This window comes from Gopherus evgoodei, chromosome 5 (genome assembly GCF_007399415.2).
Source record: "Gopherus evgoodei ecotype Sinaloan lineage chromosome 5, rGopEvg1_v1.p, whole genome shotgun sequence".
NCBI lineage: Eukaryota > Metazoa > Chordata > Testudines > Testudinidae > Gopherus > Gopherus evgoodei.
The window spans coordinates 127,471,152-127,496,461 of NC_044326.1; the positions used below are offsets into that span (position 1 = coordinate 127,471,152).

General features: G+C 42.1%; 1 protein-coding gene across 5 annotated transcripts in view; it reads left to right on the forward strand.

Moving 5' to 3' along the window:
- The first annotated feature begins 864 nt into the window (after nucleotides 1–864).
- Nucleotides 865–25,310, forward strand: part of HNRNPD (heterogeneous nuclear ribonucleoprotein D) — a 30,624-nt gene continuing 6,178 nt past the window's right edge. For 2 of the 5 annotated variants that reach the window (XR_004000709.1, XM_030565054.1), the window contains exons 1-7: nucleotides 865–1,152; nucleotides 3,705–3,761; nucleotides 15,242–15,410; nucleotides 17,311–17,472; nucleotides 18,503–18,634; nucleotides 19,824–19,923; nucleotides 20,016–20,162. Coding sequence is in view for 4 of the 5 variants with exons in the window: in XM_030565054.1 (XP_030420914.1) it covers nucleotides 953–1,152; nucleotides 3,705–3,761; nucleotides 15,242–15,410; nucleotides 17,311–17,472; nucleotides 18,503–18,634; nucleotides 19,824–19,923; nucleotides 20,016–20,162 (967 nt within the window). In the remaining variant the exon portion in view is untranslated. The remainder of the gene's footprint in view (nucleotides 1,153–3,704; nucleotides 3,762–15,241; nucleotides 15,411–17,310; nucleotides 17,473–18,502; nucleotides 18,635–19,823; nucleotides 19,924–20,015; nucleotides 20,163–25,310) is intronic. The other 3 variants (XM_030565057.1, XM_030565056.1, XM_030565058.1) reach the window with 3 other exon arrangements.

Genomic DNA, 25,310 nt, shown 5'->3' on the forward strand with positions numbered 1-25,310 from the left:
ACTGGCTGGACAGGTAAGTTCATTGTTCACCTTTCAAAAGAAAGGTGTCTAGAGCTGCTACTCTTCACTTCCTGCCCTAAAGCATTGAGCACAATCCACCTCCAAGGCTGAGCTGTGGGGGGGAGGGGGCTTTTCCTGCCTCTTAGGACTGGGCTGAGGGACCATTACTTGTGTGTGTAAGGGACACTAGGGCCATGCCAATCAGCAACTATACAATGGCTGGGGACGAGATGTCCCGATTTTATAGGGACCAGTCCTAATATTTGGGTCTTTTTCTTATATAGGCTCCTATTACCCCAGCTCTGTCCTGATTTCTCACACCTGCTATCTGGTCAGCCTCGGGCTGCGCAGGCCTGGTGGGGGTCCGCTAGACTCCACCCAGCGTTTAGACAGGGCGGCCCTGCACTGGGCGCAGCCCGACCCGGTAGCTCAGGGAAGGGGCGTAACTAAGCTTCCCTCCGCCACCTCTGCTCGCTGCCGCCCAAGCTGCCTCAGCCAGGGCAGCTGCTGCCCCGCAGTTCCGTTGTCACCGGCCACAGGGACTCGCTACCGCCGCTGCCTCGCGGGACCCCATCCCCAGGGTGGCTTAGCGCCCGTCTGTACTACGGGGGGGCGGGATACAGTATCCTGTTGACTACTCTCTTTCTGTCGTCTCTATGCTCTTGAGCCGCTCTACCCGCTCACTTCCTCTCTCTCTGTGTCTACAGTGTGTACACAATGGGAGGAAGGCGGGATGGAGAAGGGACCGGGGTCACGTGATCACCCTGCGTTCTTTCCGCCCGCCATTTTACGTTGGGGTTCGCGGCGGCGCCATTAAAGCGGGAGAAGGAAGCACAGTAGCTAGGTCCGCCGGCTGGGGTACGAGCCCTCGCGGTCTTAGCCGGCAGGCGGAAGCGGGCATCCGCGCGCGCCGGTCTCGTGCTCGCCGCGGCTCCTCGGGCGCGGCAGCGTCATGTCGGAGCAGCAGTTCGGGGGGGACTCGGCGGCCGGAGCGGGAGGCGGCTCGGCGGAGCAGGCGGAGCAGCAGGAGGGGATGGCTGGGGCGGGCGGAGCGGAAGGGGGAGGCGGCGGCGGAGGAGGAGGCGGCGGTGGCGGCGGCGCCGAGTCGGAGGGCGCCAAGATAGACGCGAGCAAGAACGAGGAGGATGAAGGGTGAGTAACGGCCGCTCTGGGCGGGGAGGCGGCTCCCGGCCTGTTCCCCGGCCGCGCGGTGGGGTTTCCCGCCGAGGCCCGCAGTGACAGCCCGGCCCGGGGGCAGTTTGCGCGGGAGCCCTGTGTGCCTGTGGCGGGGCTGCCTGTCTCCGCCCCCGCCCGCCCGCAGCTTGGCAGCAGTAAAGCGCCTCGGGCCGCGTCAGGAGATGCCGCGCGATTGTCACCGCCCCTGCTCGGCTGGCTCCCCCGCAGAGCGGTGCGGGGAGACAGCGGCTTAGTGCGTGTGCAAGTGGGAAACGAGGCTGGCTGGGGCGCTGCGGGCCGCCCCAGGAAAGTCCAGTAGTTGAGCTACTGACTAGCCAGACCGCTCCCAGCTCCCGCTCACTCTGCTGTTGCCGAGGCGAGTGTTCCCCATAACTTCACTCCCACGGGTTGCAGGATCGAGCCCCTAATCCTCAACCCCATAGGCCCAGCAGGCTTTTTCCGTCCCGCAACCGCTAAAGGCATTTAGACACACTTCTGTCTGAGGACTTTTTACTCTGGCAGATGACGCCTAAGATTGCTATAACAGAAAAGCTATCAGGCATACTTCTGGTTTCCAGTTTACTTTGTGCATTGACTGCATCAGTTACCGGCTAGTTCTGCTGTGAGCTGGGTTAGATAATGCAGTGCCGCTGTACCTGAGTCTTGTTGCACTTGTGGATGATACCTTAATAAAATTGACTAATCTCAGGTTGACAGTGTTTACGTGACTGTTCAGGGTCCCACCGTTAGGTACTGGCAGAATGGAATCCAGGAGTTGCTACTTAATGTGCTCTCTCAGCTAGTGTTGTGAACTATTGGTATTCCTCTAACCCAGTGGTTCTCAAACTTTTGTACTGGTGACTCCTTTCACATAGCAAATCTCTGCGTGCGACACCCCCCCCTTATAAATTAAAACCATCTTTTTAATGTATTTAACACTATTATAAATGCTGGAGGCAAAGCAGGGTTTAGGGTGGAGGCTGACAGCTCATGATCCTCCGCCCATGTAATAATCTCGTGACCCCCTGAGGGGTCCTGTCCACCAGTTTGAGAACCCTTGCTCTAACCCATCTTCCCCACACCTTCATGTTAGCTTATACTCTGCCAGGTAAGCTACACTTGAGCCATCAACAGCTCCCAGTCTCCTTCTTCTGAAAACCTCTTCTTCCCTGATCTCACCCAGCTCAAAATGTGGTATTTTCACATTTATTGCTGCCTTTAGCTTTAAAGGAGGTAATTATAGTATCTAGTGTGAAGTATAAATTGAATCCCTATTTTAGGGTTTTATGCTCTGCTTATCATTGTAGTGCCTTCTACGAAAAATTAATAGCAACAGTAAAGTCTTTAGTGGATTTCATGGATTCTGACTCTTCTCAGGATAAAAACTCTGCCTAGAGTATTTTTGTTTGTTTGTTTTTAGGCTTTTATTCTCACTTTTTAGGAAACAGAAATGGCATCTTAACTTAGCCAATCTGTTGTCTATCCTTCAGTTACATCTGCTTTTCATTGCTGCCTGAAATAAACATTCACTGCTTTTTTTCACTTGTAAGCCATACATAGGCAACCCAGTAAAAGTTAGATGGATTATATTTCTCCTTGTGTTTTGACAGGAGTATTTGCTAAATTCTAATTGCACCATCTTTATTGTTGGTGATGGTACATAAGCCAAAAAGAACATAGTTTTTATTTTGTTTTTTAATTGATTTTACGGGACTTGTAATATGGAACCTTACAATGCCATTATCTATTTTTCAGAATAGAATTGCACTCCAAAATTTATACCGTTCAGAACACTTAAGTTAAGAGTGTTCAAACCTATACCTAAATCTAGATTTAGGGTCTGTGTGGATTGAGTGGTTGAGATTTGGTTGTGGTTAGGTAACACTTATTAAATAACCGTAACTTTTCCTAATCAAGACAAATCTTTAAATCCATATTTGGCTTGTAAATCAATGGCCTGTATTTCAGAACAGGGAGCCCATTGCTGCTCTTGTTGGAGAGCATCTGCTTAGTAGCTCTGGAAAATCAGGCTGCTTCTGTTTAGGTACCTAACTGTAGATAGACATTGATGTTGGAAAAATTTAGCCAATGATTCTAGTTGGTGAACAAAAAATTAGTCTTTGGGAAGGTGATATAAACATCAAGAAACTAAACCATAACAGAAGTGCAAGATTTTTAGTTGTATTACCAAGTGTGATACTATGGCATGCGCATAATTTATTACTGAGATGCAGTCTTGAGCTGTGAACATCCATCTATAGCTTATTGATAGGGTACTCTGCCAATTGCTGTTTTAGCTTGTTTTTCCCTGTAATGTTTTTGGCCCCTTTGCTGGTATCATTTTAATGGCTGCTCTGGGCTCTTGCTCATCTTCAAGTTGTTTAGACACTTAAACATCTGTGCTTGATAGTTAGCTACAGTGATTACACTAAAGCTTATCAAAAGTATAAATAAGTTAAAATTGTAATCCTAACAAATGCTGAAAATTGAATTTTGATCAGTTACTGTATTGGTTGGTTGTTCTCTAGCAATTCAAACTCCTCCCCATGGCTTTCTGAAGCGGCAGCGCCACAGCGGGAAGAATGGTAAAACTTTACATTTATTTCTAAATGCTCAAGGGCTCTGATAGCAATAAATTGAAAAGCATTTTGGGGGGCACCTGTCTAGCTTGTGCCACTAACTGGCAACTTTTAATCCCCAGGACAAATTCCCGGTGGTTATTGCTTATATATATATATAATAGGATATATGACCTGCGAAACTAAAATTTTGTATGTGCAGGGTCTAATGTATAGGCTTAAAAAATTGTGTTACTTAAATGGCTTGTGTTCTATGAGTATGTAACTACTAGTTAGTCAAACAAGATGCACTGTATTAGTGTTCCTTTATATTAATGGAGGAATATCTAAATATTGACTGAGTGTTGTTAAATGGATGTAATGTCCTTCTGATTTTAATCCTAATGCATTTACATTTTTCATTTCCAAGTAAAATGAAGTGAGGTTTACTGAAAGTAAATCTTTTGTTTTAAATAGTAGAAAGTGTTGGATTATAAGGGCCATCCTCTTGGAACAGGCAAAGATCTTAGTGAATTTACTGTAACCAAAGGTTGTCTTAGATTGCTTACGTGAAAATATTCTTAGTAAAATTAGCCCTTAATCTTCAGAAGACAACTGCTAATGCTTGGTGTGAGATGAGCAAATCTACCGATTTTGAAATGAAATGTTAGTTAAAAGCTTTCCTTGAATTAGTAATATAAGGTATGCTAAGTATCTCATTAAAGTTTACCTTACCTAGTAATTGAAATTAAATGCATCCAAAGTACCTTTAAAGTAAACAGTTTAAGTATACCTTCCAGGAATGTTAAATATGCTGATCTTTTTAGATCAGGCACTGAGTACTCACCCTTCTATTACCCTTCTTTCTGTTTCTGTACACAACACAATAGCAATAGACCAGGATTCATTGAAGCTTAGTCCTAAATATGTTTGATCTCCAGTACAGTCGGACTCTGCAGCAAGATACTTTTCTCTTAAGTACCCTTACTCTTAAGAATAGTCCCTCCCCTCCTGGGGGTGACATACCAGTCAAATGGTAGAGTAGAAGACAGGCCTGTTGGATGATGATAACTTCCATATGGCAGATGTGTCTCCCTGCCCTCTGCAAACATGCTTGGAAGCCTTCTGATTTCCCTCCCTGCTTCCACAATGGCTTGACTGAGAGCAGGGAGACAAATCAGAAAAAATATTTTTCCTCTTTTAAAAAAAAACAAACAAACTTCAAACACATTGGCATTGGCAAAGTAAATATTTACATACAGTATCTTCCTGTTTTCCTTTGACTTAAAAGTTCGCAACTGTTGTTTCTGCCATGTCCTTGCTGTCTAATGCATGCTCAGTTGAGGGTTGGGACTAGGTTGTGGATGAGGTTTTGTGGAGGGTCGTGATTTTCAGCCTAGACTTTAAGAGTAACTTTTCTGAGTGGTGTCAGAACGTACTAGGTAATGCTTGCACCGTAACATCGCATTAATTCCCTCAGCCTCAGGATGTTGTTGATCTAATCTCCCAGAACAGAGGAGGATCCGAGCACCAACAGTTTCTGCAGAATTTAAGCTTTCCTCTAAACCAGTTATACACATGGAAGGCTTTGTTGGTAAACATATTCCAGTCCCTCACTTCCGCTGAGCAAAATTAGTTATCGGTCAAAAGTGCAGTTTTGCCAGCATAACCATGTGTGTATTAAGGGTTTTTGCCAGTATTGTTGTGTGTCACTCGCAAATCAAATCTCTCACCACCATAGTTATTCTTGCAAAAGTTTGTAATATAGATCTGGCCTCAGTTTTAAGCTCTTGCAGTTGTGACAGTAACCTTCCAAATGTCATCTGGTTGTAAACTGATGAAGTGTATTTTTTACCAAGTCTGTAGGCACAATTAAAGGGAGCTTGTAAACTTCAAATTTTGAAATTCACTACATTCCCAAAATTTCACTTCCTGATAGAACTTTCTTTAAATAGTAAATAAAAATAAATCTTCAGAAGGGTTCTTCTGCTCCCCCATTTACACAGCTGCCTTTTTTCCAGCAAGGATACACAGAGGAGAAATTGTCCATAAACAAGTTCTGTCAGATGCACCAAGTTATTTAATCAAAAAATGCGTTCTAACTTTTTTACGTAAATTAAAGCATTCCAAATAACTAGTAGGTTTAAAGACTTCCTGAGATTTTTTCCCCAAGATGACTATTCCTTTAACAAGAGTCTTCAGTTCTACTGATACTCAAAACCTTGTATACAGCACTGAAGCTCTCGGGTAGCATGTCATCTTCACATTACTGCTTGGGCAAGATCAGAGCAACAGCAGAGGCAAGCATTGTGGATATATTCGTATGGGAGAATGATCCAAGGGGAAACGCTGGGGTTGGTGAAGTTAGAGTAGCAGAGACCGAATCTGCCACAGACACACCTGCTGCTGAGGTGGGAGTAGAGACCAACTGATTTCCCTTCCAGCATCTTTAAATTTATAAGGCTCCACTAGTCAGAAGTGATTAATCTTTAAAAAAGAAAAACCCTCCTTCCAAGAAGAGGTCAGGAACAGTCCCTGGCAAAAATATAGCGCATACATCAGATTTCAGTGGGTGCTATGTATGTTGAAATATTTTGGTTAAGGCTTGCTTACACTTTATCATGTGGTGTAATCATGAAAATGTATATCTTCTTACCTATTTGCCTGTGTATGTTAGAAATCTTGGTTTGTAAACTTAACTGCCTTAGTGACTATGCTTTTCTTACCCTAGAGTTTTGAAGTTTGAGTATGTTCTGAATTATTTGGCTACTGATTGACCGTCATAAACTCAGCCTTTTAAAGGTAGACCCGTCACCTTCTTAGCTCTGTCTCTTCCCCCCCCCCACCCTTTTTCTAGTGATTTGCTCAGTATTTTCTGCCTTTTTTCTACTTCTGTACAGTTTTGAGTCTCCAATCCTTATGTTTTCTGGGATGTTTCCAAGATCTCTTCTTTGTAAAAGTTTCATGACATTGTAACCCTTCTTCTGAGAGCTGGAAAGACATGGCTTCCTGTCTGTCCTGTAAATGCTGCTTCTGCCATCTGAAAGTTTATGGGAGGGAGTGCTCAGTGGTTTGAGCATTGGCTGGTTAAACCCAGGGTTGTGAGTTCAAACCTCGAGGGGGTCATTTAGGGAACTGGGGTAAAAATCTATCTGGAGATTGGTCCTGCTTTGAGCAGGGGGTTGGACTAGATGACCTACTGAGGTCCCTTCCAACTCTAATATTCTGTGATTCTATGATACATTCAACAGTGACTGGCTGCAGTGGTTCCCACCCATGTGAATTGACTGGCCCCCAAAATGTTTGTTGTTATAGCTTTCTCATTTCAATTCATATTGAAAGTAAGCTCCTGAAGTCTAAATTCAGAGTATAGTCTTGATTTGTAGTCAAGGTCTCTGAGCATGCCTCATGTTATCCACCGAACCACTACTGTGAGGGTGCATTACTTGGGAATTAGTGACTATGTAGGAAGAGGTGATGGTCCAAGTTTCTACAGAGGATTGGTAACACCAAACCACAAGTTGATTACTAGGGCCCTACCAAATTCACAACCATGAAAAACATGTCAAGGCCCGTGAAATCTGCTCTTTTGTATGCTTTTACCCTATACTATACAGATTTCATGGGAGAGACCAGCGTTTCTCAAATTGGGGGATCCTCACCCAAAAGGGAGTTGCAGCAGAGTTGCAGGGTTATTTTAGGGGGGCATAGTATTGCTACCCTTACTTCTGCGCTGCTTTCAGAGCTGGGTGGCTGGAGAGTGGCAGCTGTTGGCCAGCTGCCCGGTTCTGAAGGCAGTGCCCTGCCAGCAGCAGCACAGAATAAGGGTAGCAATACCATGCCACCCTTCTGCACTGCCTGATAGTGGCAGCTGCTGATTGAGGACTCAGTTGTGCAGGCAGCAGCAGTGAAGTAAAGGTGGCAATACCACACCATGCCATCCTTACTTCTGTGCTTCTGCTCCTGGTGGTACTCCCTTCAAAGCTGGGCTTCTGGCCAGCAGCCACTGCTCTCCACCACAATAACGTTGTGACCACCCCACAACTCTTTTGGCTCAGGACCCTTCCAATTACAACACTGAAATTTAAGTTTTAAATAGCTGAAATAAGGAAATTTATTATTTTTTTAAAATCTTATGACTGTGAAATTGACCAAAATGGACTGTGCATTTGGTAGGGCCATACTGATTACATAGGAAATGCTCTGTACTGAGGAAACTATTGATACTGTCATTCTTCCTAAAGGTATTTTGAAGGGTTTTTTTTAGGGAGTTTGATTCTTTCTTGTTCATTGGTCAGACATTGTCAGTTTGGCTTTATTCAGCATATCCAGAGAATTTGTGTTGTGTGCATTAGTGAGTTGGTTTGATACTGCATTTTTCTCTAGTAATTTGCCTAGGCAATGCTCTTCTGAAGAGACTCCACTTTTCCAGAGGCCATATTGCTAACATTGTTCATTGTTAAGGCTATGTTTATCATGGTGGTCATAGAAGTCAGGGAAGCTGTGATTTCCAGAAACCTCCATGACTCTGCTTCAGCCTCAGGGGTTATTGGACTCGAGCTGGCAGCCAGCGGGACCCTGGCAGGGTTCCAGCAACGGGCGTCAGCAGTGACAGGCAACAGGGAACCCCTTGCAGTGTTCCGGTGATAGACTCCTGAGGAGGCCTGCCTCGGGGTTCCAGCAACAGGGAATAGCCTCGTGCGCACACAAGGCGGATGCGTCGGGCGAGTGGCTGGGGATGTTCTGTTTTCTTTTTGGGAAATATGGTCACCCTGCAGCTCCCAGCTTCCATGGGTGGAGGAGGGGCCCCCTGCAGTTTCCAGCTGCCGTGGCCAGAGGGGGAACCCCACAGCTCCCAGCCACCATGGTGGTGGGAGAAACCATGAAGCCACAGCAGCAAAAGTTACAGACAGGTCACAGTTTCTGTGAATTTTTATTTATTATCCGTGACATGTCTGTGGCTTTTTTACTAAAAATAACCATGACAAAATCTTAACCTTATTTATTGTACCTGTAAAATATATTCCTGCAGTCTCTTTCATTGGCAGTGAAGGCTTTTCTGCCTTTATTAGTCTTATGAAATTGTTGCATTCTTACATTACTGCATCACAGGCTACTATATACATTACTGGCTACCTATATATACCCACCGTACATCAGGGTGGTTATACAGAAGTCCATGCCATAGCTAGCATAAGGTCTTTTAAACTCTGTGGTGCTAATTCCACTCAACTTTAACATCTGGGTTTATGAAGGCCTCATTTCCCCTGGAGATGCTAAACACCTTTAGCACCCATTGACTTCAGTTGGTAGTGTGGGTACTCAGTATGTGTGTGTTTTAAAAAATACCAAAAAAACCCTGTTTATCTGAAACTTCAACATGCAAGTTGCCACTTCTAAAACCCAGTGTTGTGTAACTGGGATAATTTTTACAAATATGAAATTTCCTGGACTTTGGCTGGTGGGAATAATGTACTCTCTTTTTTTAGAAAAATCCTGTGAACTGTTCCAGTTGTATTCCTACCAGATACCACCTGTGAATCACCACAGTTAAGATCAGTTCAGGTGCTCAAGCTGGTTGTCGTAGTACTTCTCTCTCAGTTTGGATGATAGAGCTAGCCTCGCTTTTGAGGCACAGTGTAAAGTCTCTCTGCTTCCTCATACTCCTGAAGAGAAGGGACTCGATGGGGCACTTGATGGTTCTGGGCATGAGTGTTATGACACAACATGGACATCCGGCACTGCCACTAAATGCCTATTTTAAAAAGAAAATTAATAATCTTTACAAATAAGTTTTGGGCTGTTTTTCTTTTTAACAGAGTTTTTACACCAAGGGAAAGGACCCATAGCCCACAAGAAGTCCGCTAGGGAATTTATTGTTGCTGTTGATTTTAAGTGGAAGATTTTTAGATACTACAGCGATGCGCAGCAGTATAAAATCCTAGAATAGATGGCTATTAGCACTTGAGTTGGAAGTTGGTTGATTTTGCTGGGTAGATTGACATGATCTCTTGCTTATTCAAATAACATTAGTGACTGGGCTGGGTTGTACCAGCAGCATCAAGTTCATGTCATTAGTGGATTTTTCCCAAGGCTTCCCATATTTAACCTGTTTTAAATGGAGCATTTCATACAGTGTATTTCTGTATCAATAATTCAGTAACTTTTTATTACATCTGACGAAGTGGGTATTCACCCACGAAAACTCATGCTCCAAAACATCTGTTAGTCTATAAGGTGCCACAGGATTTTTTGCTGCTTTTTTTATTACAAAATTAACATGTAATGCATAGCATAATTATCCATTCCAACGCTTGAAAATCATTTTAATAACTAACTTAAACTGTTTGAGGCCTTAAGATGGATCTCAAGTGAAATACACTTTTAAATGAGTGTACACAGTTAAAATCTTTTAAATTCAAACATCTAACTTTAAATTAATTTAAAAATAGTAGGATGGGGGGAGATGTGTAGTATTCATCTGATATCCTGTGTAGCCAAAGGGAATCCTCACAGTGGCAAAAATAAGGAAGATCTGGGTATTTTCACTGCTCATCAAACATAATATTTAAACACTGAGAGAAATACAAAAGCCCAGATTCTAGGGAATCCAAAAGTAAAACACTCCTTTGAAAGTGGGAAATTAAAAACCCAAATTGCTATTCTTATATAAAAGAGTAAATACCATGTTAACTTCAGTCTTCAGTAGACATACACCTCTGCCCCAATATAACGCTGTCCTCGGGAGCCAAAAAATCTTACTGTGTTATATCGAACTTGCTTTCATTCTCTGGAGTGCCTCCCCTCCCCCGCCCCCCCCCCGAGCGGTACTTTACTGCTTTATATCTGAATTCGTGTTATATCGGGTCACATTATATTGGGGTAGAGGTGTACAATGCATTTTGTCAAGTAGACAGTCTTTTCTTACAACTTTTTAATGTTTAAAGTAGAGCTGTCAATTAATTGCCGTTAACTCACACACAGAGTTAAAAAAATAAATTGCAATTAATCACACTTATAACAGTGGAATACCAATTGAAATTTATTAAATATTTTTGGATGTTTTTCTACATTTTCAATATTGATTTCAATTAGAACACACAATACAAAGTGCACAGTGCTCACTTTATATTACTATTTCTGATTACAAATATATGTACTATAAAAATGATCAAAGAAATTTCACCTCATACAAGTACTGAAGTGCAGTCTCTTTATCCTGAAAGTGTAACTTACAAATGCAGAATTTTTTTTTTGGTTAAATAACTGCACTCAAAAACAAAACTGTAAAATGTTAGAGCCTACAAGTTCACTCAGTCCTACTTCTTATTCTGCCAATTGCTAAGAGAGACAAGTTTTTACACTGACAGGAGATACTGCTGCCTGCTTCTTATTTACAGTATCACCTGAAAGTGAGAACAGGTGTTTGCATGGCACTTTTGTAGCCGGCGGTGCAAGATATTTACATGCCAGGTATGCTAAATGCCCCCTCTCGTGTCAGCCACCATTCCAGAGGACGTGCTTCCATGCTGATACTCACTTTTTTTAAAAAAAAGTTAATTAAATTAGTGACTGTACTTGTTACGGAGGAGAACTGTATGTCTCCTATTCTGATTTACCTGCATTTTGCATATATTTAATGTTATAGCAGTCTCTGATGATGACCCAGCACGTTCATTTTAAGAACACTTTCACAGCAGATTTGACAAAATGCAAAGAAGGTATCGATGTGAGATTTCTAAAAATAGCTACAGCGCTTGACCCTAGGTTTAAGAATCTGAAGTGCCATCCAAAATCTGGGACGGACAAGGTGTGGAGCATGCTCTTAGAAGTCTTAAAAAAGCAACACTGTGATGCGGAAACTACAGAACCCAAACCACCAAAAAAGAGAATCAGCCTGCTGGTGGCATCTGACTCAGATGATGAAAATGAACATGCATCAATCCACACTGCTTTAGATCATTATCAAGCAGAACCCATCATCAGCATGGAAGTATGTCCTCTGGAATAATGGTTGAAGCATGAAGGGATATATGAATCTTTAGCGCATCTGGCACGTAAATATCTTGCAACACCAGCTGCAACAATTCCATGCAAACATGTGTTCTCACTTTCAGATGACCTAGTAAACAAGAAGCGGGCAGCATTATCTCCTGCAAATTGTAAGCAGTCTTGTTTGTCTGAGTGATTGGCTAACCAAGAAGTAGGACTGAGTGGACTCTAAAGTTTTACATTCTCATATTTGAATGCAGTTTTTTGTACATCATTCTACATTTATAAATTCAACTTTCATGGTATAGATTACACTACAGTACTTGGATGAGGTGAATTGAAAAACGCAATGTTTTTGTTTTTTACACTGCAAGTATTTTTAATCAAATAAATATAAAGTGAGCACTGTACACTTTGTATTCTGTGTTGTAATTGACATTAATATATTTGAAAATGTAGTAAACATCCACAAATATTTAAAATAAATGGTATTATGTTTAACCGTGTGACTAATCTTGATTAATCATACAGTTAAACAAATTAATCACAATTAATTTAATTGCTTGACAGCCCTAGTTTAAAGATATTACAGTAGGTTAGAGTACTTTAACATCTTTAAGAGCTAAAACTGCCAGTCATGCTAATAGCCTGTCTTAATCTAAACAGTATTGCTATGCTTATTTTATGGAAGTAAACATAAAATGTTTGATTTGTACTTTAAGTTTTCCAGTTATTTAGCCTTTTCATGGGCATAATGATATAAGGGAAGGTTTTGGTAAGTTTGCATTGCTATAATTTGCTCATTTATTGAGTCCTGTAAACATGTTGTCTTTTTCTTTTCTTGCTTCATACAGCAAAAAGTTCCCCAAATAGTTTGTCGGGAAGTCATATATCTGTGGCATGTTGAGGAGTAAAACACTAAGCCTTTTCTTTTGTTATGAAAACCTTGAAAACTTGAAGAAATTATCCCATAAATGTGTCCTCCTAAATCAGTGCTACTCAGACTGAGGGTTGCGAGCTGTAAGTGGCTCTTTAATGCGTCTCCTGAGGCTCTTTGCAGCACGTATTAAAACACGTAGGATTTGATTATTAACCAATAAGGATGCTTTTATTAACCTGTTATAGTTGATAAAATAATTATACTTGGTCAGTCATTTTGCAGTGAAAATAATATATATAAAAATGGAAAATAGAGAGGTCATGCTACTGGGCCTGTTTTAGGTAATGTTGGTTGCTAATTGACTCCTGAACCACCAAAGTCTGAATATCAGTGTTTTAAAGCATCTCTGGAGTGTAGAGCTCTTCTGAGTGTCTGTCACCACTAATGTGGTGGTGCAGCACTCAGTTGCCCAACTAATCCCTTCATATTTGTCTTGAAAGCACTAATCCTGGGAAGAGCTTCTAGTACTCTGTAGTAGAGAGCAAAGGCTATTGGAATACTATGTGAATGGATGGAGAGGAGTGGGTCTGCTGGAGATTAATTCAGAATTTTTTTTTGGTTGGGGGAGGCAGGGGGATATGGTGTAGTCACTGATGTTACGCATGTAACATCTGCAGGCTGAAGCCAACTGCAGTGGACACAGAGTGCATAAGGATTAGATAAATATGTCAAAAGTCTATGCATTCCTAAGGCCATGACTAACGTAGCAAGACCTGGAAGTGAGTAGCCTTGATGTTCCGATCTGTATGTGCAGCTTTGATTTAAAGAGGTCGTCTGGCATATAGTGATGTGACATAACTTATGCTATAGATGTGCTGGTATATATTTTTTTGAAGTGACTTTCTCCACATGTGTAACAGAGGAGTTTGGATATATATTGTGTGCAGAGGAACATTCTAGGCAGGGGTGAGCAAACTTTTTGGCCTGAGGGCCACATCTGGGTGGGAAAATTGCATGCAGGGCCATAAATGTAGGGCTGGGGCAGGGGGTTGGGGTGTGGGAGGGAGTGCGGGGTGTGAAAGAGGGTACAGGTGTGCAGGAAGTGGCTCAGGGCAGGGGGTTGGGGCGCAGGTGTTGTGGAGTGCAGCAGGGGCTCAGGGTAGGGGGTTGGGGTGTAGGGTACAGGAGGGGTTCAGAGGGCTCCGTGCGCTACTCTCCCCTGAAGCTCCCATTGGCTGCAGTTCCCTGTTCCTGGCCAGTGGGAGCTGCGGCAGAGTGCTTGGAGGCGAGGGCAGCGCACAGAGTCCTCTGCTCCTCCTTCTCCAGGGGCCGCAGGGATGTGATGCCAGCCACATCCAGCAGTGACACAGGGCCAGCAATCCAAAGCCCTGTTGGGCCGGATCCGGCCCGCGGGCTGTAGTATGCCCACCCCTGTTCTAGGGATTTCTAGAATGAATACCAACTTGTGGAAGTACATTTTAGTTGAGGCAGTGAAGAGAAGCGGGTCTTGTAGGAAATGTCTTTGCAGATCTGGCTGGATCTTGTTTTCTCTTGTGACTTTTGGAGCCAAAATAAAGCAAAATTATTTAAAAACGATTCTTCACTTGAATAGGTACAAATAACATTTGTCTAATAGCTTTAAGAAAGACTCCATTTACAATTTCACTTGGTTAATTTAGGTTGACAAAAATAATAAAATGCTCCCTTTTTGAGGAGGTAAGATGTTTGGCCTTTTCACCCCTCATTTCCCAACTCTTTGCATAGAGAGAGTGACTTGATTCCAAACTATCTAGTGTACCACCTCATATTGACAATTAAAATGAAACTCAAACTTAGATGAGCCTACTCACATTACGTTGCATGGCCTGTGTGATTGGGAAAACAATCGATTTACAACCTGTTTGGGCACACATTTTGGGAAAAAACACATGGCCTCATCAGTATAAATTTTATAAATTTAGTATTAGTATTGGTCTTGGTCTGAGCACGTAACTTTACAGTCATGTTCCAATACTGCTTACTTCTCTTCTGTGTGAGTAGAGTAATTTGTCCCCAACCTGGTAGAGTTTTTGTCTAGCCACTTAAGTAATGGCAAACCAGACACATTTGTGCCTGTCCAGCCCAGACTGGCGCATACGGCTCAGTGGGTAATCTGCACTCACTTTGTGCATTTATTTTGAATAGTAACTATGGAATAATGACAACTTAATCAAAATTTGATCCCCTGTGAGGCTGAGTGAGTGCAACTGAGAACAGAATGTGGTTAATATCTTTAGTGGTGGTGATGTGAAGTAGGAAGTATCCTCATTGTCTTTTCAGCCCCCACGTTGAGTTTTGTAGGGCTGGCAGCTTAATAAGGCTTATTTGTAAACCTAAATAAATGACAGACACAAATATGGAACTCAAAATGTCACTTTTACATAGATTTTTTTCAGGGTATATTTGCACTTGTGACAAATTTGACCAGGACCACTTTCTGAAATGTAGAAGGATGATCAGATGTATAAAGGGGTATTGCTGATAGTATCCTACCAAAGTTCCCTAATTTGAAAAATGAGCTCTTATGGGGGGGGGGAAATCCTGTATGTCAAATTTTAGAATAGATATTAACAAATTATTAATCTTGTCTTTACAGGAAAATGTTCATTGGAGGCCTTAGCTGGGACACAACAAAGAAAGATCTGAAGGACTACTTTTCCAAATTTGGTGAAGTCGTAGACTGCACTCTGAAGTTAGATCCTATCACAGGGCGATCAAGGGGTTTTGGCTTTGTACTTTTTAAAGAGTCTGAGAGTGTAGATAAGGTAGTGTTATTCTCTAATCTAATTAATTCATTTAACCTTTAAATGAACAGTAAAGAAACTTAGTAATAAAGCTCATGTGTGCATCTTGTCTACATGATCTATTAGAAAGATATGGCTTTGCGAAGCAATATTTTTCCAGAGACTGCTTTTTGAAATGATTTTACTTCAGCCATCTAGCTGACCTGTCCAATTCATTGGCAATGAACAGCATTTCTTGAAGCATGGTCTCATGTCCTTCATGGCAAGGAAATCTCTCTCAGCATGTCAGACCTTAGTCCTTGTGTACACTACAGTGGTAGGTTGATGTAATCTGCTTTACATCGACCTAGCTATGGAAGTGTCTTCACTTACATTTGGTGTCCACTGACCTAAGTGCCTCTTTACGCCGATTTAGTAGCACCACCTCCCTGAGCAGTGTAGAGTCACAGTCAATGTAATTAAGTTGAAGCAGTGTCAGTGTAGACACTGCATTGCTTACCTCAACTGTTACTGGCTTTCAGGAACCATCCCACACTTACAATACAATTGTTACAACGCTCCTGATGAGGGGACACACTGCCGACACAAGGAGCAAAGTGTGTGTGTGCGCGCAAACGATTTAATAACTGCAGTTGCTGTATGCCAACGTAACTTAGGTTGACATAATTTTGTAGTGTAGACAAGACCTCAGACATTACAGTATTAAATGCTGTTGAAAAAACCTTAGATATTGATACGGCCCTTCATTTCTGGTTTTTACCAAAAATGTCCTGGATTTTACAAAAACTGTTTGGTTTATACACATCTGCCTCGATATAACGCTGTTCTCGGGAGCCAAAAAATCTTACCGCGTTATAGGTGAAACCGCATTATATTGAACTTGCTTTGAGCCGCCGGAGCACGCAGCCCCACCCTCCCCGGAGCGCTGCTTTACCGTGTTATATCCGAATTCGTGTTATATTGGGGTAGAGGTGTACTAATTTTAACCTGAATATTGGATCATTCAAGTACCTGAATATATGACTAAGAAAATCCAATACATTGTTAGGTAGATGTATTTGCTAATAATAAATTTAAAAGACAAGGTGAGTGAGCTAACATCTTTTATTTGGCCAGTTTCTGTTCCTGAAAGGCAAGTTTTTGAGCTTCTCTGTCTATTGGCATTTCTCTCTTAATATCCTGGGACTAACGTGGCTACAGCAACACCGCGAATGATAATAAATTAGTCTTAAGTCTAAATGCAAGGCTCTGTTAAAGCAATGTAATTTAATGTTGTGAAAAATATACGCACATGTGTATGTACTATTAATGCACTGTTCCTGAAATAAACCACAGTTTTATACTGTGTTTGGACTCTTTCAGTACTCTTATTTTCTCTGTTTGTTGCCTACCTGGTCCCACAATGTTTACACTCAAATTTACCCAGAAAGTGAGTCAACTTTTTGCACCAATTTTCACCCATTTTTAATTTTTTGTAATAAAACTGATCGAGATCTGGGAAATTTTTGACAATATAAAAAACAAAGGGCCTTGAATATCCAGTACTGTGGAACCGTGTGCTCAGCAAGAATATTGGAGCTTACGTGGTCTAAACAGATCCAGATAGTAGTTCGCAAACTATAAAGGTAGAAGAAAGTTGTTTGATCTTTTTCAAACTTCCTTTTAGGGTGCCTTCAACTTTCTTTTATGACACTCGGCTCTGAAGTGATAAGTGCTTAGATTAAGAGTTTGGGGAGGAAACACATAGTGTATATTGGCCAATATTGCAGACCTGTTACTTGGTTATGCACTTGTAAAAGTGCTCAGTTTATGCCCATCTTTAGTTAATGCTGTATCTTTAGCATTACACTTCACCAAAAACTGCAGTAAAGTATTTAGTTAGTTTGAAAAGTCAAAATGCTGTTAACTTCAAATTTTGTAGGTCATGGACCAAAAAGAACATAAACTGAATGGAAAAGTGATTGATCCAAAAAGAGCTAAAGCCATGAAAACAAAAGAACCTGTTAAAAAGATTTTTGTTGGTGGACTATCTCCAGATACGCCTGAGGAGAAAATAAGGGAGTATTTTGGAGGTTTTGGTGAGGTATGTGACAAAAGCTGTTTAATCCATTTCCATTTTGAGTCGCTTCTGACATTGAAACATTCTAATTTTGACAGTGGTACTGCTTTAAAGCATGTTTTTAAAATGTTGAGGCTTAACATCATTTGCCTGGCCAATGTATACTCTAGACCTAACTACAGAGTGTTTGAAATTTTTCAGACTAAGTGGGAATCTAATCTTGGTTTCTAAAGCAGTTCAGATTTGCCTTGAAAATGCTGTTCACCCAGTGGGCTAAGACCTTTTTTTGAAAGGGGAGTAAAATACTTCTGCTTTAGTTTCTAACTTTATCTTCATGGTAAATGTAGGCAAAAGTATCTTTTGTGCTGGTGAACCTCCATAAATTCTATAAAGCTGGCTTAAATGGCTGCCTATTCCCCACTGACCTGGCATATCCTGCTAACATGAACCCTTCAGCCCACATCAACACAACAGTCAAGAAACCTGGTCACCAACTAGTTGTGCTCTACCCTGATTACAAATGTAGTTTCACTTTGTAATGTACTGTGGACCTTAACTGGTCTGTGTTAAATTGGAACCTACTTTGTAACTTGGGTAAGGAGATATGTTGGACATTTCCTTACTTACACTGGTATATTTGCAGTCAAGTTCTTAAACTCAGGATCTAAAATTGTTCTTTATAATATAGTTTTAGTGCCAGGATAGGTGCCATGAAACTGGAACGACATCTCCTGGAAATTAGAAATACTTGATTGAAAAATATGGTGAAGCAAATCATGCTGATTGTAATTATTAAAGACTCTTTAAACATGTAACTTAAATTTGAATGTGAACATGAAATATATAGGTATATATTACTTTCAGTTTCCATATATGGTGAGAGCAAAATGCCTGTGCCTGGAAACTTGATACCTGCATATATTGGTTAAATATATTCAGTTAACTAATATGAGCTATGCAGATGTAACTTTATGTGATTATCTGATTTTAAACAAAGTATGGAGGGTTATTTGGTAAAGACTGACATTGAAATATGCTAACTTGTTTTCACCAGGTGGAATCTATAGAGCTTCCTATGGACAACAAAACCAACAAAAGGCGTGGATTCTGCTTTATTACTTTCAAGGATGAAGAACCAGTGAAGAAAATAATGGAAAAAAAATACCACAACGTCGGTCTTAGTAAAGTATGTTAAAGTCTTACTAGAGGAATTTTAAATTGCTTGTTGTAACAGAGCAAATAATTTCCTGTGTGTGGAGTACATTAAGAGCTGCCTCCATTTTATTTGTGATAGTATCCTGGACATGTATGGTCTAGCTATACAAAGTATTTAGCTCATCAGTGTTTGTATTATATAAGCTCCAAGTGTGCCTAGATTTTTTTTGATGACATGACCACTGTTCATGTCTTCCTCTGGAACAGAGACTCTGGGCCCTATGCCAGTCTTGCTTCCAACAAGGTTTTGGCCTTAGACGCTTTGTCATCCTTTTCATTCAGCACACTCACTTATCCCCAGAGCCCTGAATTCCCACTGGTAGGGCTCCGTGCACCAACTTCTCTCCTCTCCTCTCCCTCCCCTCTCCCCCCTCAGGGTGAGACTTACCCCTCATCTTCTTCAGGGCCCACCAGAGCCTCCTTTAAGAACCTTGGAATCTCTCTCCTTTCCACAGCCTTCTCTGCCCTCTTCTACCACATATACTTTGTCTATAATTTTGGAATGGATTGTTTCTTTGACTCAATATCATACTTGCATCCTGGTTTAACTGTTCAACCACTTGCAAATGCTTTCTTGTTAGTAAAATACTTAAGTGGAGTATAAGCCGGTGAAAATTGTCTCGAACTGGTACTAAAGCAAAATGGAAACATGCTTACTAGCAAATCGTGGACTATATAGTTCAGAAATTGCATCACTTGTGTAAGTATCGCCAATAGCAAAAATAATGTAAAAATGAAAGCTTAAGTTTTACATGTTTGTTTATATACTGACAGCTGAATTGAGCTTTCAAAACATAACTGAATAAAACTACTGATGCTTTCATAATTCAAATCTGGTCCAAACTTTCTAAGGCTATACAGTCAGTAAACCAGAGGAAAAGCTGAAAGATTAGATTCAATTTTATTTTCAACAGTTCCTTTAAGAATTAGTGTCTATGCCAGAAGTGATGAAACACTGAATTTTCACATGTTATGAACTAGAGTAGGTAACTGTTTAGCTTGAAGTTATTTGTTGTTTTTCCTAAGTCTCCAGTGTGACTATTTTTGTATTCTACGTTCATCTCTTAACTAAAGTACTGACTTACAATCATTTGGCTATAAATTACTTTAAAGACTGCTTTTTTCCCAATTAGGTTTGATTTTAACTTTTGGTCTTCTAGTGTGAAATAAAAGTAGCCATGTCAAAGGAACAGTATCAGCAGCAACAGCAATGGGGAAGTAGAGGAGGATTTGTTGGGAGAGCCCGTGGAAGAGGTGGTGGTAAGTTTGTACTTAACTTCTTACTAATTTTAGAAAGGTGTCTATACTCTTTCAGTATTCTGATTTTTTGGCCATGTACTACTGTGCTTCAGGCCCCAGTCAAAACTGGAACCAGGGATATAGCAACTACTGGAATCAGGGATATGGCAACTATGGCTACAACAGCCCAGGGTACGGTGGCTATGGAGGATATGACTACACTGGTTACAACAACTACTATGGATATGGTGACTATAGCAGTAAGTACTGAGCTTTGTATACAAAGTGTTACCAGACTTCTGTTTTAAACTTGTACAGTGAGAAGGGATATCAGATGACTTAAAGTGCCCTACACGGGTATTTTAAATCATGTTTAGTGTTTAAGCTCTTGGAAGCCGGAATCAAAAATATATCCATACTTGTGCTCACTCCCCTGATCTCATAGAAACCTGGTTTTTGGCTTGATCTTGAGTTTCTGACATTTAGTATTCATGGCAGCAGTTGACCATACGTGTTGCTGGTACACACTTGGGATATGCAGGTTTTTTCAGTGACTATCCCTTCATTTTGATGGCTTCTGTACATTTTCTCTTCTGTTATATGCCACCTCTGGTGTTGAACTGTGAAACGCCTTGAAAAGCTGTGCCCACTGGAAGATTCACAAGAGAGCTCGTCCTATTTTATGGGGAGTCAACCTCCCAATTGCCTTCGATTATCTGTCACCACAGAGAGCAAATGGAACTTACTTTTGTGTCCTCACACTAAATCTTCATATAGCCTACCTTCAATCTTTCTTAACTAACCTACACCACACTAAAAGCTAGTACAGTGTACATGACCCTTTCCTTATCCTTTGTTGTAAATGTGTTGGGCCCTAATCCCTGCAGAGGCTTTAAGATTTTTACTCACTTTTGGTGCCTCCTGTGCCTGGGTGAAGCCCATTTGGTAAAGCCATTATGGTCTGTTGCACATTCATTTCATGCACCAGATGTGGGAGACATGAGGTTCCAAGCTCATCTGGCTTCTCACTGCCCTACAGCCTGATACCTTGATGGGCCCATGAAGGCTACCAAGACCAGCCTCTGTGCTGAGATCCTCTGACATTAGAGCCAAGATGTTGGACCCAAGATGCACTGTGTCATTTCAGCCTTAATGACACGTTCTACCATAGATTCAAGGTTATAATTTTCTCTGTGCTCTACTGGGAGCAGATCCCTCATTTAGCATTGAATGTATCCAAAGTGGCACTGAAGACAAGATCAGTGCCTTCTACCAAGACCTCAATAGCCTTGTCACTAACTCAGGAGGTGCCAACCTCAGTACCTGTTCCATGCTTGACACCATTGCCAAGATAGTTTCCCTTTTTTTGTACTCTGACCCATCAGTCGCTTGAAGATTGTTGAGCGCCACTGTCACCTCTTCTGCACACTCCTCTGGAGCTAGATGCTCCAGCATCAATTAACTTGGACTCCTTGCAGTTTAATTCCCCATAACTGCTGCCATCTTAGTTGGAGTGGGGTCCACTTGTTAATACTACTAGCCAGCTTAATGCTTGCTTTCCCGCAAAAGAACAAGCTGGTATAAACTGGCCATCAATAAGTTTAGGCTTGTAATTAGACAAAGGTTTCTAACCATCAGAAGAATGAAGTTGAAAGTTTTTTAGCCTGCCTTTTTGACATCCTTTGTCCTTATTCTGCTGTGCTCACTTGTTCCATTTCTTAGAATTGTGAAATCTGTCATTTCATCATCACTTTCACCCAAGCTACCTTCCAACTTCAGATTTGCAACCAGTTCCTCCTTGTAGGTCACAGTCCAAGTCTAAAATGGCTGTTTCCCCGGTTACTGCCTCTACTTTCTGAAACAAAGTTTTCCCCAATACATTGCAAAAACTTACTGGAAATTTTGTGGTTTGCACTATTATTTTTTCAATAAATGTCTGAGTAATTAGTCCTCCCTTACTAGCAGGTGTGTTGTTTTGGATATTTCTGTTCTTGAAATGCCTAATCCACTCCCCTTCCTAATTTGATCTCTATTTCCTTTCCCCCCCTCTTTATTTTTACCCAGAGACTTCCAACTGGTCTGCCTCTAACCTCCTGCACCTCACAACAAGTGTATGTGTTCTGATGTGTAATGCAATACCTCCTCCCTTTTCCCCTGCTTGTTCTTCTTGAACAAGCTATACCCCTCAATAGCAGTATTCCAGTCATGAGATTTATCCCCGAAGTCTCTGACGTCAGTTGAGTAATTTAGCTTATGTACTAATACCTGTACTTGCATTTGTGTATAAATATCTATACAATGAGCAGATTCTTCCACTGATTTCCCTCTTGCTGTTCCTATGATCCTATTGTAATTTTCTGTCTCTTCTCCCCACCTTTCCTCCCCATCATCTAACCCTTGTCAAGGTTGCCTTTCTTAACCTTACCTGTGGGCTTTTGTCATCTGCCTCTTCTGTATTAAGGACAAACCCTACAGTCTCCAGGTTCCTTAAGGGCATGGTAAATGCATTCACCGCTTCTTCCCTCCCCCCATTAGGGAATCTCTGCCCTCATGGAACTTAAATCTTTTCCTAATGAAGCTAATGGGCCTTCCTTATGGGCCTTTTGCTCAAGCCCAGTGGTTCTCAAACTTTTGTACTGGTGATCCCTTTCACATAGCAAGCCTCTGACACCCTCCTCCTGACCCCCCAGTATAAATTTAAAAACACTTCATTATATATTTGACACCATTATAAGTACTGGAGGCAATGTGGGGTTTGGGGTGGAGGCTGACAGCTTGCGACCCCCCCCATGTAATAGCCTCATGACCCCCTGAGGGGTCCCGACCCCCAGTTTGAGAACCCCCTACTCAAGCCTCTCTCAAGCATCTATCCATCTAAACTACTTTCTTGATAGCAAATATGTCTGCTTAGTGTTTTGGTGGCTGCACCACCTTGTACTGTGGTCAGCTAGGCCCCATCCCAGCTTCATGCCTTAGGTCTCTGGTTTCCATCTCTCTCAATGCATATCCCTCCTGTCAGTTGTGTTGAGACATCATTTCCGTCCAGGGGAGGCATGGCCTAGATGCAGAAAGGGTGCTCTGTTTTTAGCTGGAAAACTCTAAGCTCTTAACCTATTTGATTTTTTTTTTTTTTCCCCCCTAACATATAGGAGGAGATGCCAGGGAGAACCCATCACCAGCCAGACTTTCACACTGGTTTAGGAACAGTAGAAAACATTGCTGCATCTTAGCTAGGAAGTTAATGTTTTCCTGATTTAAAAACCCATGCCATGATAGCCACTGTAATATCAGTGCTAGCCCTTAGACATGCTCCCCTAGTGGAGATTTGCAAAGTGGAGTTTGGTGCATGCTTCCACTAGGTTCTGCTCCTAAGGCCTGGGCTACACTAGCAGGAGGGTTCGAACTAAGATATGCAACTTCAGCTATGATATTTGTGACGCAACTTCAGCTATGATATTTGTGTCACTGAAGTTGAAGTACCTTAGTTCAACTTATCTGGCCGTCCTCACAGAGGCAAGCCGACTGCCGCAGCGTCCCCGTTGACTGCACTTTCTCCTCCTGCTGAGGTGGAGTATGGGCATCTATTAGCGGATCGATTTATCACGTCCAGATGCGATAAATCGATCCCTGATACATTGAACACTACCTGCCGATCCGGCGAGTAGTATAGGCCTGCGCTTAGAGTTAGCATTATGCTGTGATGCCCAGTTTGGGATAGCAGTATTACAGAACATTTAGCTTAGAACTCCTTGACCACTGTTCACCTGGTACAGTACTCCTTTCTAATCCCACAACTGGGGAATGCGCACAGGTCCTACAAGAAAAGAGAGAGAGGATACTTACTAGTAACTGTTCTTTGAGAGTTCTCTGTGCGTTCACACTATCTGCTGCCTTTCCCTCTGCCTCAGAATTCTGTGTAACTTCAGAACTGTGTCCTTTAAGAGAAGAAACTGAGGTGCTGCACTTCTCTAGAGTTAGGATGACAACTGTCACTGACCTGAGATCTCTTCTGTTATCCCCTCAGTAGACACTGCTTTTCAAGGCAGTTCCACAACTCAGTGTCATAGGTGCCATATCCCACAAGTGTGAATGCATAGTGGTGATTCTTGAAGAATAGCAGTTACTGGTAAGTAACTTCTCTGTCCTATCAAAGATCTTAAAGAATGATTTTGAGTGGGTGTTCATTGATCCCTTTATTCCACGAAGGTTGCATTCTAGCATTGTCCTGGTTAATGTTCAGCGCACACAACTGCTAGATGAGTGACTGTGGATGGACCCGCCTTTGGCTTGTATCAAATCTTAGGTCTTTGGGAGTGAGCTACTTTCCCATTTCTGGCTGTGATAGGAAATGGGAGAAGAAGCTGTGTCTGAAGTGCAGAGCAAAAAAGAAAACTTCTGATCTTGGCAAAGGGAAGCAATTTAAATAGAAGGTTGACTGCTTCATTCGTGTGTTGCTCCCTACTGAAAATGCATGTAGTATTGCACTATAAGGTGGATAGAGCTGGCTACATTGTCGGGCTCAACAGGTAGTGATCAATGGCTCCATGTCTAGCTGGCAGCTGGTATCAAGTGGAGTGCCCCAAGGGTCAGTCCTGGGGCTGGTTTTGTTCAATATCTTCATTAATCATCTGGAGGATGGCATGAATTGCACTCTCAGCAAGTTTGCAGATGACACTAAACTGGAGGGTAGGCATAGGGTCCGGAGGGACCTAGACAAATTTAGAGGATTGGGCCAAAAGAAATCTGAGGTTCAACAAGGACAAGTGCAGAGTCTGCACTTAAGGTGGAAGAATCCCATGCACTGCTTCACACTAGGGACTGAATGGCTAGACAGCAGTTCTGCAGAAAAGGACCTAGGGCAGGGGTGGGCAAACTACAGCCCACAGGCCACATCTGGCTCACGGGATTGTCCTGCCTGGCCCCCAAGCTCTTGACCTGGGAGGCTAGCCCCCGGCCCATTCCCTCAGGCGCCCTCCTCCCCCACAGCCTCAGCTCGCTCGCTGTCACCCCCCTCCCCTAACTGGCCCTCCATACAATTTACAAAACCCAATGCGGCCCTCAGGCCAAAAAGTTTGCCTTCCCCTGACCCTAGGGGTTATGGTGAACAACAGGCTGGATATGAGTCAACTGTGTGCCCTTGTTGCCAAGAAGACTAATAGTATTTTGGGCTGTATAAGTAGGAGCATTGCTGGCCAATCAAGGGACGTGATCATTCCCTTCTGTTCGGCATTGGTGAGGCCGCATCTGGAGTACTGTGTCCAGTTTTGGGCCTCACACAACAAGAAGGATGTGGAAAAATTGGAAAGAGTCCAGTAGAGGGCAACAAAAATGATTAGGGGGCTGGAGCACATGACTTTTATGAGGAGAGGCTGAGGGAACTTGAATTATTTAGTCTGCAGAAGAGAAGA